Raw genomic sequence first — 20,290 nt, forward strand, 5'->3', positions numbered from 1 at the left:
GGCAGGTTGAGGAGGTCGGCAGTAGGGTCCACGTTCTCGACGTAGAAATAGGACTGATGCCACATTGTCACCGACTGCGCCAGCTTGATGACGGGGAAGGCATTCCGCTTCGCCGGCCGGCGCACGGCGACGAAGCCCCCGCACTCGGCCGCCGTCTCCTTGGCGGAGGTGCCGAGCTTTCCATAGAAGAATGCTCCCCACAGCTCGATTGTGGGGAGGATGCCGAGGTATCCCTCGCACGCCGTGACGAAGGCGGAGAGCAAGGTCACGGCGTTGGGCGTGAGGTGGTGAGGTTGAAGGTTGTAGAAGTTGAGGAAGGTGCGGAAGAAGTCGCTCGCCGGGAGGCCAAAGCCCCGCAGGAAATGCGAGCGGAAGACGACCCGCTCGCCTTCCTGCGGCGCCGGCGAGATCTCCGTCTTCGGTGGCACCCGCGCCTTGACGAAGGCCGCGCTGGGCATCCGGCGCATGTCACGGAGGAAGGTGATGTGATCCTCGATCACGGTCGTTCCATCCCAGTCGCCCATGGCTCTGGCTGGCGGCACGGAGGGGAGAGACGCGTCGGCGACGAGCAACGGCGGCGGCGCTACGGTAGCAGCAGCAGCGGAGGCTGAGAGGAGAAGAAGAAGAGTGGGAGGGGACACAGGCCGCACCTCTCCCTCCTCCCTACTTATAGCGTCCGGGCTATGTAGCCGAGGGGGCGGGACGTGGGGACGTGGGATTAACTGCGCCCATGTCCCCAGGACCCCCCGTCTCCCGCGCACATTTACCCTATCATGAATGGTCGTGGTAATGGCAACCGCCCCCTCCGGCGCAGTGAATCCGCCCGGTTGCCGAGGCGTGGTAGTGGCGGGCCCGGACCGGTGTCATGTCCCGTCCAAAACTTGGGGTGGCATGCTTGCCAGGCTGACGTGCGCCGCGTGGCGCGTCCGTGGCGGGTGGCTACCTGGGAAGCTTAACAGGCGTGCCACCTGTTTCCCGCCTTGAAGTTCAAAATCAACCATATAGCTCTGCCTAGGCGAGGCCGGCTTGATCAGTCGGCTAGCCGCAAGACGGATCGACATTCTCCAAGAGCTCAGTGAGGGGGGAAGCCGCTGAGACTTCGCGGCCCCTCGACCACGACGCATCACCGGCTTCGGGGACTACTGTCAGAGTAATGGGCCACGGGTAGGCTCACCCGAGTCCCTAGATTTATCAAGACTTTGGGCCAGCTCTGCCTAGCTGAGCCCCAAGCCGAAACTCCGCCCTCTGGGGCTGGCTGGCTCAGCGGCCAGCTGCCAGAGGGCGGGTGACCCAAGACTACGGCGCTCCGAGCGGCCGGCTCCTGGCGGCCGCCTTCCAGAGAGGGCGGCAACGGGCAGGCGGCCACCTCTCGACTACAGGGCGGCCGAGCTCCCATCAAGAGTACAAGTCAAAGCATGGCTACAGTGAGGAATGACGCCTCGCACATTCGAGACAGGCGTGGCTACAGTGCTCCATACAGATGGAGATCTCCGCACGACGGAGCACTGTGCCGTATCTACCCTGACGTCACTCCGAGCAGGCGGAGCCCTGTTCCCCACGACGGCCTATCGGTACGGCCTGCCAGAGGCGGGCCCTATCGGGAAGTGACCCCAAGGAAGACGGCGGAAGCTCAACCAGGCGGATAGAGTGGGCGGCCTCCAGCAGGCGGCCGTCCCTTGTCCCGAGGTGAGCACGCCATTAAGCTGATAAGACCAGGTGTGGCTACAGTGTCCTCCCACCAGGCGGCGAGACTGTAGCCACGCTAGGATGACCAAGCCCCCGTCACCAACAACACGACTACAGTGAACAGCCACCAACCAGTCGGCGGGGCCCACCAGGCGGCGGGCCCCAGCGGTCGGCGGAGAAGCCGGAGGCTGAAGACACTGACAGCCAGGCCCAGCAGCCGGCCAGATTACCATTGTACCCATGGGGGGTAGGCCTATATAAACCCCCCAGGCCACCCATGCAAAGGGTTCGACCCCATTAGAACTAGCCACCCCCTAGAGCAGGAAGAGAGCTAGCCTTGCCTCTCTCTGCCTCTAGCAAAAATAGCTCGAGGAGCACATTGTATCACTTGTGCCTTAGTAATCATGCGGAGACCCCGCAGAGCAGGACTAGGGGTGTTATCTCCTAGAAGAACCCCGAACCTGGGTAAAGTACGCCGGCGTTCGTGTCTACGACTTATCCCGCTTCCAGGCACCGGCGACGTTCTACTCGCTCCCACCATGATAAGCCATCCATTGGCATATGTCGCACCCAACCCCCGACACCAGGCGTGTGCGCGGCCTCGGGGCCGGTGAGGAAGTCGGAGCGGCGGCTCCGAAAAACAATGTTGTGGAGTGTTGGATCTGGTCGTGTGGGCGGTAGCGTCATCAGCTCAGGTGTAGCGCGGCCTTGGGGCCGGCGGGGAAGTCGGAGCGGCGGCTCCGGAGAGCACCTCTGTGCTGTGGAGTGTCGGTTTTGGTCGTGTGGACGGCAGAGTCGTCGACTCGTGCGGGGTGCAGCCTCGGGGCCGACGTGTGTGAATTTATGTGGTTTGTAAGCCGGTGTGGCGGCTCTGGGTCGTGTGGTGGAGCGGCAACTCTGGTCGTTTGGGCGACAGGGAAGTCGGCTCGTTAGGTTCGTAGCCTCGGGGCTGGTGCGTATCGATGTATCGGTTTTCGGCCAGTTTTCCTTATAAACTGGCCAATTCTTTTCTTCTTAATGCAAAGGCAAAGCTCCTGCTGTTTCCTCGAAAAAAATGAACCTATTCAAAATTGATGATTTTTTTAATTCGATGAAAATTTCAAATTTGATGGTTTATTAAATTCAATGAACTTTTTTAGATTAGGTGGACTTTTTAAAATTTGATTTATTTGCAAATTGAATGAACTTTTGTCCAAAATTGATGTATTTTAAAAAAAGTGTGAATATTTTCTGAAAATCAATGATTTTTTTTCAAATTGGTGATTTTTTTTTCATGAACTTGCTCAAATTCATGAACTTCCTTTTGAAGTGATTCAACTTTTTTCAAATTCTGAATTTTTTTAATTTTTTGAATTGTCCATGGTTAATGAGTCTAACGAGCACTGACCACTAGGCAACAGATGGACGAATGACCGAGCAGGAAAGAAATCAAGACGCGTGATCTGACTGCGACCGAGCGTTCATGCAGACATTCACTCTTAATTCCAGCCAACGCAAGTTCGAGAGACCACAGATCCAGTCTAGACACCGTCACGGAGAGGTTCATCATCCTCATTAGTGCCTCTCCGATGATGCGTGAGTAGGGCCGTTGGGCGGCGGTGACCACACGGATCTGTGGCAGGATAACAATACTAGGATAGGGCAGTCTGATGTTCCCTCTCTTTCTATTCTCTCACCCATTGCTCTGACATTTCTCTGCTAAGGAATTCAGAGCAGCGCTGGCCTCATATGCACAGGAGAACAAACTTGATCTTGAGATTTGTATCTTTAATTCTTTAATTTACTTCTAATTATCACCCTGACATGTCATAGTCACTGATGCCTCTGCCCACTTACAGGAACTGTATGATCTTCATGTTATTTATGGCGTCAACCATAATATGTCTGCCATGTGTACTGCACGGATGCTGACAAAGCAATTTTCATATTCTATCACATTCATGTTAATTTTCTGGCAAGTCCAAGAGATGGAAATCCAAAACTCTTCTATATATGCTCATGAGATGCAAATCCCAAACACTACACAATCGAGTTGACATGAGGTAAGATGCAGGCTTTGGATTTTCGATAAGATATTTTGTAAGGCAACTCCAGGACCAACAGAACTGATGGTATAGTGAAATACATCTACTAATCAAATCTACTCCCTCCGTTCGGAATTACTTGTCGTAAAAATGGATGTATCTAGACGGTTTTTAGTTTTAGATACATCCATTTTTGAGACAAGTAATTCTGAACGGAGGGAGTACATATTATATGGCAGGATCCATGAACGTTAACCACCAGCACGCTGGAAGAAGATTCCCTGGTTCCTAATTTCCTGGCTGCTGGCTCAGCCTTTGTTGCTGTTGGCAATTGGTTATCATGTCAGCACTTCACAATTAGGATGATGCATTCCCGTACTTAGCTTGGTGCTCATTCCGTACTATTTCATTCAACTAGAGGGATGTGTTTCTAGTCCCTGTTCTGAATCTCTCTAATTCTTGGGTGTAAGTGGGCGCACACTTAGGAATTTAGTTTAGTTAGATTTGTCCAAGTTTAGTTTTTTAAATAGAAGTGGTCATATCCTTCTATCTTATTTTTTAAAATTATAAAAATTGACATTCATGGGGTAGTTGTGGACTTGTGGTGCGGACAACCAAAGGCATGGATGCTGCCAGCGGCCACAAGGAAATCTAATTATGTCATTATTGTTGGGCATATAATGTGGTTGGTGTAGGCCAGTAAACCATGGAAGGCATTGGGCACTCAGACTCAATATTCACAACCAGATAAGATTTCGTTGATACATTATATATGTATATGTTACATGTCATTTGTACATATGATATTTCTCTCGATTACCGACTAATAGACGCTTATGTTTGTGTAAAATTTATATGCTTCATGGATTCATATATTTATTGTACAAATAGACGGGCGCGGCAACGCGCGCCATCAATGATCTAGTTATTATTGTAGCACATGACTTAGGGCTTTCCAGATGGTAGAAATATTTGTTGGCTATATTCCATTGAATAGGTTATGATCTAATCTGTGAAGCAATTAATTTCTGCATTTTCTGTTGTTCATTCGCGCTGTTAGATTATCCAGGATCACATTTAACTTGGTAGTACTTAAATTGCTGCAACTTCACTTTTTTGTCTGTTTAGTGAATAACGTGTGTACATTTGTTCTTTCCTATACAATATCAGATCTGCCATATGCATGAAGTGGATGCACCGGGACCTCAAACCAGAGAATTTCTTGTTTGTAAACTGGAAAGAAACGGCTGCACTGAAAGCAATTGATTTTGGCCTGTTTGTTTTGTTTTTCACTCCAATTAGAGTCAATCCTAATATCCTATATGGCTATCGTTGAAGCTTTCCATTTTGACCCGTCTGTCACTTGTCGATGATATGGTCAGAGGACAAAGCTGAGCTGATACAGTAGCCTGTCTTATGCTATATTTAGTTTTTGTTTTGACCTTGTGAAACTTGCTACCTATGGATGAAACTGTGCAATATTGATAAGACTATGTATATGTACGGATGAAACTTGCTACTATTGGTAACATGTGTTGGATATATATGTGTTCATGACTATTGGTAATATGTGTTGAATATGCTATATTGGTCATATAAATATATTTGTGTTTGATTTTCTGTAAAAATGAATTGATATAAGAAAAAACAAAATTAAATGGGGCAATATAGTCACTTTGCCATCAGCTGGCAAATGGCAAAGAGCTTTGCCATCAGCTGGCAGATGGCAAAGAGGCCACGTGTCATCTACATGTAAAATTTGGGCTGGCTTATTTGGGCACTTTGCCATCTGCCAGCAGATGGCAAAGCTCTTTGCCATCTGCTGGTAGACTGCAAAGCATGCAACCTTTGTCATCTGCTGGCAGACAGCAAAGAGCCTGCAGCCTTTGCCATCTGCTGGCAGATGGCAAAGTATGCCATTAGGCTTCTAACGGGCTAACCCCGTTAAGAGGCTTTGCCATCAGCCAGCAGATGGCAAAGCCATAGGCTCTTTGCCATCAGCCAGCAGATGGCAAAGAAGCCTTTACCGGCAGGGTTTCAGACAAACTGTTTGCCATCTGCTGGCAGATGGCAAAGCCTTTGCCATCCGCCGACCATGCCTTTGCCATCTCCATGGCAGATGGCAAAGTGCCAGATTCCAGTAGTGTTAGTAGCTAGATGGCTTCCTCTCTCTCGCTCTTGATTCTCAATACAGTGGTCTCTTGAAGATCTATTTGATGTAACTCTTTTTGCGGTGTCTTTGTTGGAATCCAATGAACTTTGAGTTTATGATCAGATATATATTCTTATCCATGAAAGTTATTTGAGTCTTTTGATCTCTTATATGCATGATTATTCATAACCTCGTATTTCTTCTTCGAATCTTTGGTTTAGTTAGGCCGACTAGATCGATTTTTCTTGCCATGGGAAGAGGTGCTTTGTGATGGGTTCGATCTTACGGTGCTCAATCCCAGTGACAGAAGGGGAAATGACACGTATGTATCTTTGTTATTAAGGATAACAAGATAGGGACTATTCCTACATGAATAGATCTTGTCTACATTATATCCTTATTGCATTACTCCGTTTCTTTCATGAACTTAATATACTAGATGCATGCTGGATAGCGGTCGATGTGTGGAGTAATAGTAATAGATGCAGGCACGAGTCGGTCTACTAATATTGGACGTGATGCCTATATAATGATCATTGCTTGGATATTGTCATAATTATTTGAAGTTCTATCAATTGCCTAACAGTAATTTGTTTACCCACCGTATGCTATTTTTCTTGACAGAAGCCACTAGTGAAATATACGGCCCTCGAGTCTATTTTCTCATCATATATTTTCAGATTTATTTTTCTATTCGCCTTTTTATTTGCAACTTTTAGTTTTAGATCTATATTATCAAAAAACCCCAAAATACCTCCCTGGATTTTATTTGCTTTTATTTGTATCTATCAATCTACTACAATTTTATCTCGTCAACTAGACAATTTATGGCACTGTTACCCGTAAGGGATTGACAACCCCTTTAACACGTCGGGTTGCAAGTATTTGTTCTTTGTATGCGGTACCGTTTATGTAGTGTTGCGTGGTTCTCCTACTGGTTCGATAACCTTGGTCTCATCACTGAGGGAAATACCTATCGTAGTTGTGCTGCATCATCCCTTCCTCTTTGGTGAAATACCGACATAGTTTAAGCTACATCAAAAAGAATTTCTGGCGCCGTTGTTGGGGAGACATCATCAACATCTACCAGGATCCTAATCATGAATCTATCTCCTTGCAATTTACATTATTTGCCATTTACCTCTCGTTTTCCCCTCCCACACTTCACAAAAAATTGCCGTTTTATTCGCCCTCTTTTTTGTTCGCCGTTTTTTCGCCAGATCTATTTTTTCTGGGTGCAATCTTGTTGCGTAGTCACGATGGCTCAAGAGAATACCAAGCTGTGTGCTTTCTCCAATACCAACCACAATGATTTTATTAGCACTCCTATTGCTCCTCCCGCCACTAGTGCGGAGTCTTGTGATATTAATGCCGCTTTGTTAAATCTTGTCATTAGGGCATGCATGTATGTTCTGCACCTTTAATCTTGGAGCGCAGACAACCTTCTTTGCTTCATACGCATTGTTGGGCAATTCATTGTCCTTTGGAACCATCTTCTTTAACATTATCAGTAACTTTTTAAATCCCTTGTCAGATACACCATTCTCTGCCTTTCATTGTAGAAATTCCAGTGTGGTGCCCAACTTTTTCTTGTCATCTTCGCTTTTTGGGTACAATAATTTCTTGTGATCATCTAACATGCGCTACAACTTCAGCCTCTACTTTTCACTTGTGCGGTTTCGCTTTGCATCGGCAATGGCCCGACCAAGATCATCAGCAGGCTCATCTGATGCCTCTTCTTCAGCTTCTTTCCGCATTGCCAGCTCAGCTTCTTCCCCCATTGTTGTACCATCGTATTCAGTGAACCCATGGCCAGGATAATTGGCGTCATCCTCTTCTTCTTCATTCTCTTCGATTAGGACTCCTCTTTCTCCGTGATTGGTCCAATAGTTATAGTCGGACATGAAACCGGACTCAAACAGGTGGACATGAATGGTTCCGGAGTTAGAGTAATTTCGATCATTCTTAAAGTTAGCATATGGACAACACATAAAACCATCCGCCCGCTTGTTTGCCCCAGTCGCAAGCAGAAAAGTATGCACGCCATTAATGAACTGGGGAGAGCATCGGTCATCGTACATCCATTGCCGGCTCATCTTCATTACACAACACCGAAAAGACCAAATTAATACAAGTTCATACATAAACTTCATACACACTTATTCACATAAAACAACAAATACACACTCTCTAGCTAAAGTATTTAAATGCAACAACAAATACGATCAAGATCGCAACTAAGGTAATAATTGATTCAACAACATAATGATACCAAGCATCACCATCAATTGCATATTTTTTAATCTTTCTAATCTTCAAGCGTATTGCATCCATCTTGATCTTGTGATCATCGACGACATCGGCATCATGCAACTCCAGTTCCATCTTCTCCTCCTCAATTCTTTTCAAAAAAAAATCAAGTAATTGTTTTCTTTTTCAACTAAATTTAACCTCTCGACAAGAGAGTCGGTTGGAATTTCCAGTTCACATACCTCCTATTTAAAAATATCTATGTCAACTTGAGCATAATTTGTGATAAACACGAAATGCAACAAATACTTATAAAACAAAATATACCACATCCGAATCATAAACCGGACAAGGGCTGACGGGGATGGATATCAAAACCATGCCACTATGTATAACAAACAACGTACGGGTAAGAAAATTATACAAGTAACTATCTAAATCACAAAAACATGATTTTGTTTATAAAAAAGATAAGAACAAGAAGCTCACCAAGGTGGTGCCGGTGACAGGACGGTACGGGCAATCGACGGTGGTTAGGATGGGGACGGGAAGGCACTAGTAAACCATAACTACATATGCAAACTAAGAAGTTAATTTGAGTTCGGATTGCATACAAATCAAATAAACTACCACATATAAATACTCCCAAACTAAAACCCACAAATCAGTATACTTATAGAGCATTACATGAGCTAATCTAGCAATGAAAGATGAAAGGACAATGAACACTTGGATGGATGGGGTGCCTTCAAATCTTGACAAATTTTGGCAAGGAGGGAGGATGAGCTCGAGCAAGAGGGGAAGAGTAGAGGAGAGGAAAGGGGAAGAACAGAGAGCTTGCCGGCTGGACGAAGGGTTTATATAGGAGCATCGTTACTCCCGGTTCGTGACACAAACCGGGACTAAAGGTGAGCCTCTACTACCGGTTCGTGACACGAACCGGAACTAAAGGGGCCACCACCCCTTTAGTCCCGGTTCGTGTCACGAACCGGTACTAGAGGTTCAACACGAACCGGGACTAATGATTCCCCACCCCCTAGCCGTTGGAACCGGCACTAATGGTCACATTAGTATCGATCCGTTTACAAACCGGGACTATTGTGGCTCACGTAAAGTAGTTTTTCTACTAATGTACAGAACAACCAATGAAGAATACAACATCAATCTCACCGTTTTATTGAATTCTATTTCACTGAGGAAGTTCAGAAGAGAAGAAAAGGCCAACCGTTGGTGACTCACCATCGAGGGACACAACTAAAAAGAGGTCAACATAACTTCCTTCCGAAGAACTATAAAGTGATAATACTATACTTATAAACTTTGCGCCACTTCTTTTCATGGTACAGTAATGCCACGAAGCAACAATTTCCTCTGGAAAACCATGAAAATGACGGTGCCAAGCAAGATGCATCCAAGACTGAAGCTTGCAAGAAGCCAACCACACCATCATGAGCTTCTTCACATGAAAGAAGATGCAATCAAGTACCAATTCGCCAACTAAACAAGCAAACACATCGTCAGCTTCTTCGCATGAAAGAAGACATTGTTAAGAACCAGTTCGGCCACTAAATAAACAAGCACATCGTCAACAACTCCATGATGTTTCTACCTCTTTACTTGTTTTCGCTATCATTTTGTTAGTTGTATAATGACAGTTTAGTGTACCCCAGTAAGGTGGCGGACCCAGGAAAAATATGGAGGGTGTGCACACTTTAAAATAAACCTGCCTAATCTAAGTGTCATATCATATATGGCAAAAAAAATAACACAAATAGCTCAATCAAGTCTCAGAATATTATGTTTCAGAAAATAATTTCAAATTTGTGAAATTATAATACAAATAGTCTTACATAAAAGATACACAAGAATAACTTCGGTTTGCCCTTCAGCAGCAACCTTCTTTATATTTGACCTCATGTCTTCAACAAAATGGACATTATACTACCAATCCTCTTCGTCTTGAGTTATGCAAGTACAACAAAGCAAGAAATAATAGTCCTACAGTTACAACAAAACGGTGACGATTGTTTTGTTCAAAGGATAAATAGTCTTTATGTCTTTAAACGAACAAGCATGTGGGATTAAATGGGCTGCAATGTCGTATTTCCACGGACCAACGGGCGGCTGATGCGGGCGATCCATGCATCCGGCTGGTCAATGGCAAGCGTTTCGGGGTGGACGGCCGGTGGCGAAAGGCGGGTAAGGGACCGGGTGACAAGGCAAGCGGCCAAGGGGAGGGAAGCACGGTGAGCGGTGATGTCCAAAATGCAGACAAGCAATCGAGACGGGTGATTAGGTTTGGATGGCCGGCTCCCGCATTCATGTCCATGGACTCGTCTCCATTTGTCCGCAGACGGATGCGGCAGAAAATTTATAGGCCAGCATTGAAAATGCCCTAATACTAGGTATGATCACATGGTAGATCGAAGTTGTCTCAAATAATAACGTGGTAGAGATCGAAGAGTCCTAACTTTTTTCATTTTTTCTTTTTGCAATCTACGCGAGTAGAGTTTCCGTCGAGTTGAACGATGGAATTGATCTAGCTAGCTTCTACCGGGCTCATGTATGTACAGGAGTCTTTGGCTGGACACACATAGTGTTGCTAGTGGTAGCAAAAACAGTCAAGCTGCTTCTATGATTGGCTAGGTTTGCATGTACGTGTACAGCTTCAGCTGAATTAGTTCTAGTAGTGTAAAACCAACAAAATCTGGAAAAGCTGACATACAGTGAAAATAGTCTGCAAAATGCTAGGTGTGCCACGGCACATCCTCTAGGTCCGCCAATTCTCCCGTATGTACTGAAAACATACGATATGCCAGTCTACTGCCATATTGCGCCGAGTGTGGAACTCGCCAAAAGGCAAACAATCGAGACTGCTACGCATCGATAGAAGTTTGCCGAGTTTCGTTCGCCATAAACTCACCGAAATGTGGCACTGGGTAATGACGACACACTGCTACGCATCGAGACTTTACTGGATGGATAACTACCGAGCTCCAAACTTGGCAAACAATTTGCCCAGTTCTGTTCGTTACAAACTCTGCGAAATGTGGCTTAGGGTAATAACGCATTGCCACGTGTCGGGCCCTTACTGGATGGGAGACTGCCGAGTTCCAAACTCAGCAAACAATTTGCCCAATTCTGCTGACTACTGAACGTGGCTAATTTCTATTCGACAAACTTTGCAGAGTTTAGTGCACTAAACCTCAGCAAACTATCGCAGCATGTGTCATGTCCGTTAACGGCCCGTCCCTCTGACGGTGTGGTTTGCTGAGTTTTTTCGATAGAAACTTGGCAAACATTGTTTAAATATTCACTGAGTTTGCGCTTGAGAGTATTAATGATTGCCAGGCCCGTCCAGTCAAGTGTGATGGACCAAGTTGGAACTCGGCGAAGAGTTCACCGAGTCTAATATAGGCTCTTTGAAACTCGGCAGAAAAAGACGATTCTACTAGTGTGAATCGAACACTCCTAGGTTGATATATGCATCATGCATCCCCGTGAAAACAACATGGATAAAAATATCCCTACGGTATCTCTAGAGTTCATCCCCAGTAAAGATGCATTTAATGTTTGCTACCACTATAGGGATACGTGTATGGAAAACAAAAATTTCGCCTACACAATCACACCCAAGATCTATTTATGAAGACACAGCCAATAATTTAGATCTAGTTTGTTATGAACAACGTGTAGCGGAAGTAGATGTTGACGTAGCGTGTCGTTCATCCCCAGTAGTACGCTTTGGGTCAACGGCTGGGCTTGCGATCCAACGCTGGCTATACGGTGCAGCCCGCGCGCGCCACTGCACCACACGACCAGTCTCTGCCCTCGCGCGCACGGTCCAGAAAGCGCGACTGCTGGAAGTTTGTACTGTACCATGCATGCATGGAAGTCTTGCGCGTATTGCCAACACGTCCGGAATAATTTCATGTCTCTGTGTGTGCAGTGGAGCTGTGTGCACGACACGGCATCCGCGTCCCAGACTTTTTCTTCGTGGACAAGTATGCGCGACGTACACGATGGAATGTCACCACTTGCTGTGTATGCCGCCATCCTGCTGCTCGCGTTGGCGGCGGGCGGCGCCGAGGCCCAGGACGTGGGCTCAACCATCACGCAGGCCATGTTCGAGAGCATGCTGCCCAACCGCGACCCCTTCTATACGTACGACGCCTTCATCACCGCCGCCAAAACCTTCCCGGATTTCGGCACCACCGGCCAACTTATGAAGCGCGAGCTCGCAGCCTTCTTCGGCCAGACCTCGCACGAGACCACCGGCGGTACGCGCGTACCCATACTTTTTTTGCTGCACCAAAACGCACGCACGTACGTCTTCCAGTAAGTTGATATACGATTCTGATTGGTCGTGCTTGTGCTGTATGTGTATGCAGGAGGCTCACAAGGGGGATACAAGTTCATAGAGGAGATAAACAAGAACGATCCACTCTACTACGGACGGGGACCGATTCAGTTGACAGGGCAGTCCAACTACAGGGCCGCCGGGGCCGCACTGAACCAGCCCCTGGAGAGCAACCTGGAGATAGTGGCCAACAACCCGGTGGTCTCCTTCCAGACGGCCCTCTGGTACTGGATGACGGCGCAGTCGCCCAAGCCGTCCTGCCACGACGTCATCCTCGGCAACTGGACGCCCACGGACGCCGACAACGCCGCCGGCCGGCTGCCCGGCTACGGCGTCATCACAAACATCATCAACGGCGGGGTCGAGTGCGGCATGGGCCAGATGCCAAACGACCCCAACGCGGACCGCATCGCCTACTACAAGCGCTACTGCGACATGCTCGACACCACCTACGGCGACAACCTCGATTGCTACTCCCAGAAGAATTTCGCTGCCTAGTTTTACTATTGAGCTTAGCTTACCACATCGCAGTGTACGCAATTAAATTCTATGTCTTTCCATTATGACTAATAAGTGGCATACGCCATCGTGGAATAAAGATCCATCGGTACAGTTACGCAGTTTAAACCATTCATTTTGTTCTTCAGAGTTCTATAAAAGTTTGAGTAAATAGGAAGCCCTTTCTTTACTGTATGCAAATCCCATTTTTTCATTGATTTTCCCATCGAGACCAGTCAGATGAGAAAAATAAAACTTAGGAGTACAAATAAGACCATGCTCCTTCTTTTTCATAAAATGGGGTGGTTTGGTTGTGTTGATCCATTAATCAAATAAATTAGATCGAATCAAGAATTTCATTATATCCATTTTTTATACCTTCTATTTTATATGATATTTCATAAGAATAAACCATAGGGATAGGGTCTAGAATATAAGTAATAAAGTGAATAAAAAGTGGGGGCAATCTTAATATTGCTAATATTTTTTTTAGAAAAACCTGTAATTTTATTCATACTCATAACAACTAGCGGTGCGACCCGCGCATTTGCGTGGCTAGATTTTCAAAATATATGTTCGCATGCTATTTTTAATTTTTATAATGTCTCCAGATCTAAATTTGATCATTAGGTTCATATGAATATGCTATATTGAATGTTTGTATAGCAAGTAAATCATTGATAAATTAATACTTTTTCCGTTGGACAATGTAAACATTATTGCAGCTGATGTTAGAATTTTGTGCAAAGCACATTCTTCCAACTCTTTATGATATTAAGAAATTTATAAATATTTTTTGTCAAGAACTAAATCAAATATTGATGTCGTACATTTGAACATGTTTTTAACTTCCTCCATCTGTCTCATCATTAGCGTGTTTTGTACGTTGTGTACTCATGACTATATTTTATGAAAAATACTTAATTTATACAAAAGAATTCACATGTCTTATTTCTTTTTTGAATCTCAGCCATTGTAAAAAAGAACATGTATCATCATTATTTAGTACAAAAATGCAAGAATGAAAATATAATTTATTGGCACTTGCATCTTGATGTTTGTATTTATGGTGTCAATAGTAAATCCATTATTTAGTTGTGCCATCATCCTAATGTAGGCATAATTTATTAGTAAAAAAATTAGACAAACTCATCCAGCATACATAATTGGCATATTCATATATATTCTAGAGCTATACCACTTCTCCATGATTGTTGTATTTGTCGCTCCCTCGTCATCCTCATTTCTTTCCAAATATATAATTTGACTCGATTTGTTGCTCGTCGCTCTTTTAGTCTCCTTGAACACAATTATTGTGATGATAAAGTCATCAAACAAAGATACTTGGGATACTCTCATAGATTCTCCTAGATTTTTGTGGTTTTTTCATGATGATTGTATGTGTCCTTCTCCTAATATAATTATATAGTGTTCTATATGTTCCAAAATATATGGCACACTTGAATATTTAAAGTTTCATATTCACAATTTCAGCTATGGTTTTCATTTGTAATACTTCAAAAAATATAAAAATGGCATATATGAATAAAAAATTTCGCATTCAATACAATAGTTTTATTCTTACCTATTCAACCCATATAATGTTGATTATATTAGTGGTCAAACTATGAAAACTTTGACTGCAAGTTCAGTTATATGTCTTGTATTTTGAAATGGATGTGTAGTTTACTCATGCATGTACATTATTCACGCATGTATTTTGGGTCTCACTTAGATGTTCACATGTATGTATTTTGGATCTAACTTGTACTATGTACTTGATAATCTCTATTCCCCACTTTTTCCATGTATGAACACATCTGTTCCTTTTATTTAGTACAAAAAGTTTGTCTAAAAAAGTTTGTTATATATCCATAGTGTAAATCATGAAGCACTAAAGCTGGTGGAGTCTGGACTGGTTATTTTTCATAAATGAGACATTAAGGCCCGTATTCTAATCGGGCTCGTATTTTTATTCTGGGGTGGTCGGGCTGTACTTTTTTTATCTGAGGGAAGAAAGAAGACTTGATGGGACTGTTCCTTCATTAAACTTGCTGGTCACCTTTTCTTGTACGTCTCGTTGTCCTATACGTGATATATGTCAAATTCTTGTCCTATTAGAATCCAAACTGGAATAGGTCACATGCCTTCTTAATTGCACGTACTATGGGGCTGTAAACTTGGAAGTCTCCTTGCCGACGTAATTACGCTTTGCACTTTTCTATCATAAAACATGTACGTGAGTGCTAAAAAAACATATACGTGACAGACTTCCTATGTTTCAAAAAAAGGTTTATACACAATATTTATATGTAACGTTTACATCTTTAAATCTTAGTCGTTCATCTCTAAAATCAAAGGTTGAGATAATTCAATATATGTGGATGAACGTGGTGTCCTGTTTGACTTATATTTTAATTATATAATAGATTACAGATACAATGATTTCGATCTAAGATCCAAGAAAAATACAAAGTAACTCCTAAAACAAAGAATTACAATGAAATCTCTTTGAAGCACCTTCTTCGCGGTATCAGTCTCCTCTAGAAAAAAAACTCCAAAGACTTCGGTATGAGGCAGTAATTTGACTGGAGCAACAATTTTGTCCATCTTTCACCCACACGAACATTAGCAATAATGTTTTTTGAAAACGCCTTAAGTCGCCCATCCAAAAAAATGGAAAGCCTTGATCGATGGACGTACTTGGGCCAGGAATGATCCTCTAGAGTGCGGGCCATAGAATCACGACATCTTCACCATGGTGTCGATAAAAGATTTCACATCCACAAAGAATCAAACCCCCCCAAGAAAAGCTTGACACATCAATGTAAACTCATCCGATTCGAATAATCTGATCTGCGAGGACAGAAAATTCTCTAATCTCATGGCACCGCCAAAACAACGAGAGTACTTTTATTCTCACAAAATACGAAGATCACTAGACGTTGACGAAAAACGTGAATCTTCAGGATGCGAGGCCCCCCCCCACCTCGCGGCGCCAAGATGGCAGCCATAGGCGAGGGGACCAAAAATTCCTGGCGGCGGCGGGGGACTGTTGCTGCGCGGTTCACGAAACTCTATTTTTTGAAACAAACATGAAACTTACGTTAGATAGCATATTTGGTGGGATACTTTATGGGCCATAGCCTATAAAACAGGCATGACTAGTCATAAAAGGAAATGTTGTGACGATCGTCGCTGACTCGCTGGTCCTAAAAAAACGTCCCAAAACAGCAACATTCCCTTGGAGATCGGTCGGATGAGTCAAAAAATAAAATAAAACATCATTGCCGGTCTACAAAATGATCATAGACAACAAGGACGAGTCATATAATAAAATAACCTAAATCCTAAAAAGTGGTCGGGTGCTCATTTGCTCGCGCGAGCACACACCCTGAGAGCCGTCCGATCGCAACACGCACGCGGGATCGTGACCCAGGGGTTTTTTTGTCGGAGAAGATTTGTCGGCTCGGCGTCCTTCTTACGACAACCATCAACCTGGGGAGGGCCCACCACTACACCCACTCCTCGGTGTTGTTCCCCCAATCCCTTCTTCCCCGCACATCTCGCTTGGCCGTCGTGGGTTGCATCGCCGCCGCAGAAATTGGAGCGCCCGCCGGCTGCCGCACAGGTCGCGGGTGGTGGTTGAGCGCGCGCGGGGGGCGGAGGCGCGAGAGGCTGTGGTGGTGCGCTCGGGGACTGCAGAAGAGAGGTGGAGCGGGTGAAGGTCGCAGCGGTGCTCTGTCTCCAGTCCGCCAAGGGGTGCAGGGTGAAGGTCGCCGGCGACGCTGCGTTTCCGGCGAGGGGACTTGCCATGGAGTTTCTGAGGTAAGAATCACGTTGTTCCCCGCCCTTTTTTCACGATTCCATTTCTGCTCGGGGCTAGGGGTGGCCCTAGTTCGTTGATGCGTTTAGGATTCATGGGCACAGGGAGGGGGAGAGGTGATCATGCGCGCAGAGAGGGGAGGCCCTAGTTCATTGCTGTCCCTTCCCAAACATTTTTCCGAGCCCAGTGGGCGGATCCGTTGTGTGCATCTCGTGTTAATTCAGTCGAAACGAGTATGTGATTTGCCTGAGATTTGTGTAGGAGTTGCCTGACTCATGTCTATTTTTCATGTTAATTCAGTTGCTTGGAGATTTGGGGATTTTGCCTGAGATTTGTGTAGGAGTTGCCTGACTCATGTTAATTTGAGTTGCTACGAGATTGTGTAGATTTTTTGTTGTTGGTGGGATTGATGAGTTGCTTCAAGTTTGTTAGGGGTTGCCTAACTACGTTAATTGAGTTGCCGAATCTAGAGAGGCTGTGGAGTTTGGGGAGTCTTCGGACAAGAGTGCCCATGTTAATTTGAGTTGCCAATATGATGTGGATTTTTGGCAGGTTAATTCATGTTGTGTGACAGTGTGAGGTTATTTTTTTGGTGTAGAAATTTGCCATAAGTCAATATAAGAGTTGCCTTGACTTTGTGATCCATAATTCATGGTAATTCATATTGTGTTTGCTAAAGTGTTGAGTACCAGGGGGTGGGGTGTGGGTGTCTGGTCTGTTTTGTCACTTTTTTATTTGTTGCTTAAGTCATTTTTAGATTTTGGGATTGAGGTAGGATGGCACATCAGCAAGCTCTAGCATGTTTTTGAGCCATGAAACAGGCAAATATAGTGCTATAAGCAGACAAGTTTTCATCAAGCAGAAGAAATTGTATATGTGGCTAATAATTTTTTTTTCATTTCCCTGATATCCTTTTGTGTTTTTGCAGCATCAACAATGTCTGAGACAAGCAAAAAAAAGTGACGGTCAGGTCGCACAAGCAACCCAACAGGGTGTAGATGAAATAGAGGTAACCGCTTTTTCTCAGGCTGAAATAAAACAAGTGGCAGGGGTGGCACAGGGGCGGTGTTGTTCCTTTTTTTACTAATGTTTTTTCAAGATGAATATGGGGTGGGACGGGGCGGTGGTGTTGTCATGTTCGAGTTATGCGACTATATTTTACTAAGCAAACAAGCATCATTTTTTTCAGCGCAGGTATGCCCACCACAGCAACAAAACACGCTGGTAATTGTCTACAAGTGTATGCACACTAAAGAGATCATCTATCGCGGGAAGCACCCATCAGACATAGATAGTAATACCAGTGCACCAGATGCTGATTTAGAAGGCAAGGATATCATGCAAGAGGAGGAATCGAAGCCAAAACGGTGGAGGACAGGCGAAAATGAGGTAAATATGCGTGGACTTAGTAGTTTCCACCGCCCCTTTTTTTCGCTAAGGCTGGATGATCATGAGTTTTCCAAGTTATGTATCATGTGATGTGAATGCGTGGCAACTTAGTAAAAAATATCTCGAAAGCATCATGCGTAAGCAAGTTCAGTATTGGAGGCCTCGGATGAGTGCTGTTTTTGTTAGTTTTTGGTGCGCATTGGAAGGCTATTTGCCTGGTTTTTTGGTTTTACTTGCTTGGAATTGGTATGTGAGTTGCCAGTATCCGACAGACAATATCTAGAAAGTCATCTGAATGCACTCTTTTTCGTTTTGTGTAGTAGGAACTAATGGATGGATCAAGCAAAAAGGGCATTCAAGAAGATCATCATGCAGTTAATCGTGATGCTGATCCCTCGCATGCTATTGAATATCATCAAGAGGTGTGTCAGAAAAAAGATTCAATAAACTTGTTGTGTGTTCTTTTAACTCGTTGCGTGTTCTTTTTGCAGGGCTAGAGAAGCACACCCTTTATTGGGTACCAGCATCGGGGAAGAAAGGAGATTGCTGCTCGTGGCAAACGTCCGCTAGACATCAACAACAATCCGAGTGTTTCCACAGATGGTGATGAAAATGTTGAGAAAAACACTGCTGTGGAACAACCACCAAAATCAAAACGTCAAAAGACCGGATCTAACGAGGTAATATACAGTCGCTTCACTTTTCATCAACATTTGCCCAAGTTCTGCTGTCAAGTTGCCTAACTGTCCAGGAAATACACATGTTTCATCTGTTGTTGTATTTTTCTTTTAGGATAAGAGAAACAGGGCATCGCCTGCAAGGCTTTTCAAGCTGAATAAACTTCTTGTACCTGTTCAACAAGGCCAAGCTCAAGTCACTTTCAGTCAATTTCTGACACCAGGTACCATAAATCCATCTCTATATGCAAACAATTGTTGCATAGTAGTAATCCTTTCTTGCCTAACATTATTTTTCTTCAACCAGCTTTTTTTACATTCATTCCTTTCTTGCTTAATCATGACATGTAAGTTGCCTAAACATATCACCAAAGTTGCCGAAAACACATGAAAATTTGCTTCAGAAGAATACACATGCCAGTTTCATGTTTGATTCACAATACTACTGAATTTGCACAAAACAAGCCCTAAAAATTTGCCTGCCATTGTTTTCTTGCAAGCAGTTTTTTTACACACCATTTTCGTCCTTTGCTTAAACATAACATGCATGTTGCCTAAAACATAGCACTTAACTGGCTAAAAACATCTGTAGTTTTGCTTCATAATAACCATACCGGTATTTCTTGCTTCACATTTGTCCTAATTTTGCCCAAACAAACCCTCAAACTTGCCTACCATTATTTTCCTTCAACTAGCCCTTTTTTACATTGACTCCCCACCCTTTTTGCTTAATCTTAACATGTAAGTTGCCTAACCATAACACTTAACTTGCTTAAAACAACCAGTCGTTGCACAACACTCCTGGATTTGTCCAAACAGGGCTTGAAGCTTGTCGAAACATCTACACACACACCTTGCTTACGATCTACAGTTGCTCAAAACAGGCCAAGCAACTTGCTTTACCAGTAAACATACTTGTGTTTCTACCAACTTATTAAGCAGAACAACAAACCCATCAAAGCAATTAGGCAAAAAATCTAACATTTGCAGCAATTAACAGCACCTGTGCAACTTTGTATTTCTGTTTTTTCATCCAGTACAATGCTCTTACACATTTTTTTCAAACTACAGCCTTATACAGATCATGGGGAAAGAGAAAGGGAGTCGTGTGTTCTTCAGTAACCCAGGGGACAGGGATGAAAGAAGCACACAACCATGGGGAAAAGTGAAAGCTAAATCTGACCTTTTTCTATGCTTCTTCTACCCTTAGTCAATATGAGTTGCCTGGAGAACAAATCCTAAACCAACCACCATTGGAGGATTGTGGAGAGTTTTCTGGATCTTGGAGTTGTCCCTTTGTGGCTTGGGAGAGAGAAGAAGATGGGGCTGGGCGATTTGGTGGGGAGAAAAGGAGACGCCCAGGGGGGTGGAGGAGGGAAACACGTGGGGGAGGGAGGATCAGGTGAGTTCCGCGGCTCGATGGTTGGT

General features: G+C 44.3%; 1 protein-coding gene and 1 long non-coding RNA gene across 3 annotated transcripts; both read left to right on the forward strand.

The window, feature by feature from the left end:
- The first annotated feature begins 12,133 nt into the window (after positions 1-12,133).
- Positions 12,134-13,063, forward strand: LOC119341441 (chitinase 8-like). Its single transcript, XM_037613313.1, has 2 exons — positions 12,134-12,392; positions 12,504-13,063. The coding sequence occupies exons 1-2, from the start codon at positions 12,140-12,142 to the stop codon at positions 12,968-12,970; spliced, it is 720 nt and encodes a 239-aa protein (XP_037469210.1). The 5' UTR covers positions 12,134-12,139; the 3' UTR covers positions 12,971-13,063.
- Positions 13,064-18,503: 5,440 nt separating this feature from the next.
- Positions 18,504-19,971, forward strand: LOC119342006. Of its 2 annotated transcripts, XR_005165357.1 has the most exons (4): positions 18,504-18,607; positions 18,677-18,865; positions 18,978-19,086; positions 19,934-19,971. It is a non-coding gene; the product is annotated as an uncharacterized LOC119342006 (long non-coding RNA). The 2 variants fall into 2 exon arrangements; XR_005165356.1 differs by having other exon boundaries at positions 18,544-18,865.
- The last annotated feature ends 319 nt before the right edge of the window (positions 19,972-20,290 follow it).

The sequence above is a fragment of the Triticum dicoccoides genome, chromosome 7B (assembly GCF_002162155.2).
Source record: "Triticum dicoccoides isolate Atlit2015 ecotype Zavitan chromosome 7B, WEW_v2.0, whole genome shotgun sequence".
Taxonomy (NCBI): domain Eukaryota; kingdom Viridiplantae; phylum Streptophyta; class Magnoliopsida; order Poales; family Poaceae; genus Triticum; species Triticum dicoccoides.

Bases quoted from the DNA above. Each gene is read 5' to 3' on its own strand.
- LOC119341441 (XM_037613313.1), top strand. From the start codon at position 12,140: ATGTCACCACTTGCTGTGTATGCCGCCATCCTGCTGCTCGCGTTGGCG. The intron at 12,393-12,503 runs GTACGCGCGTAC...ATGTGTATGCAG, and splicing joins CTCGCACGAGACCACCGGCG to GAGGCTCACAAGGGGGATAC.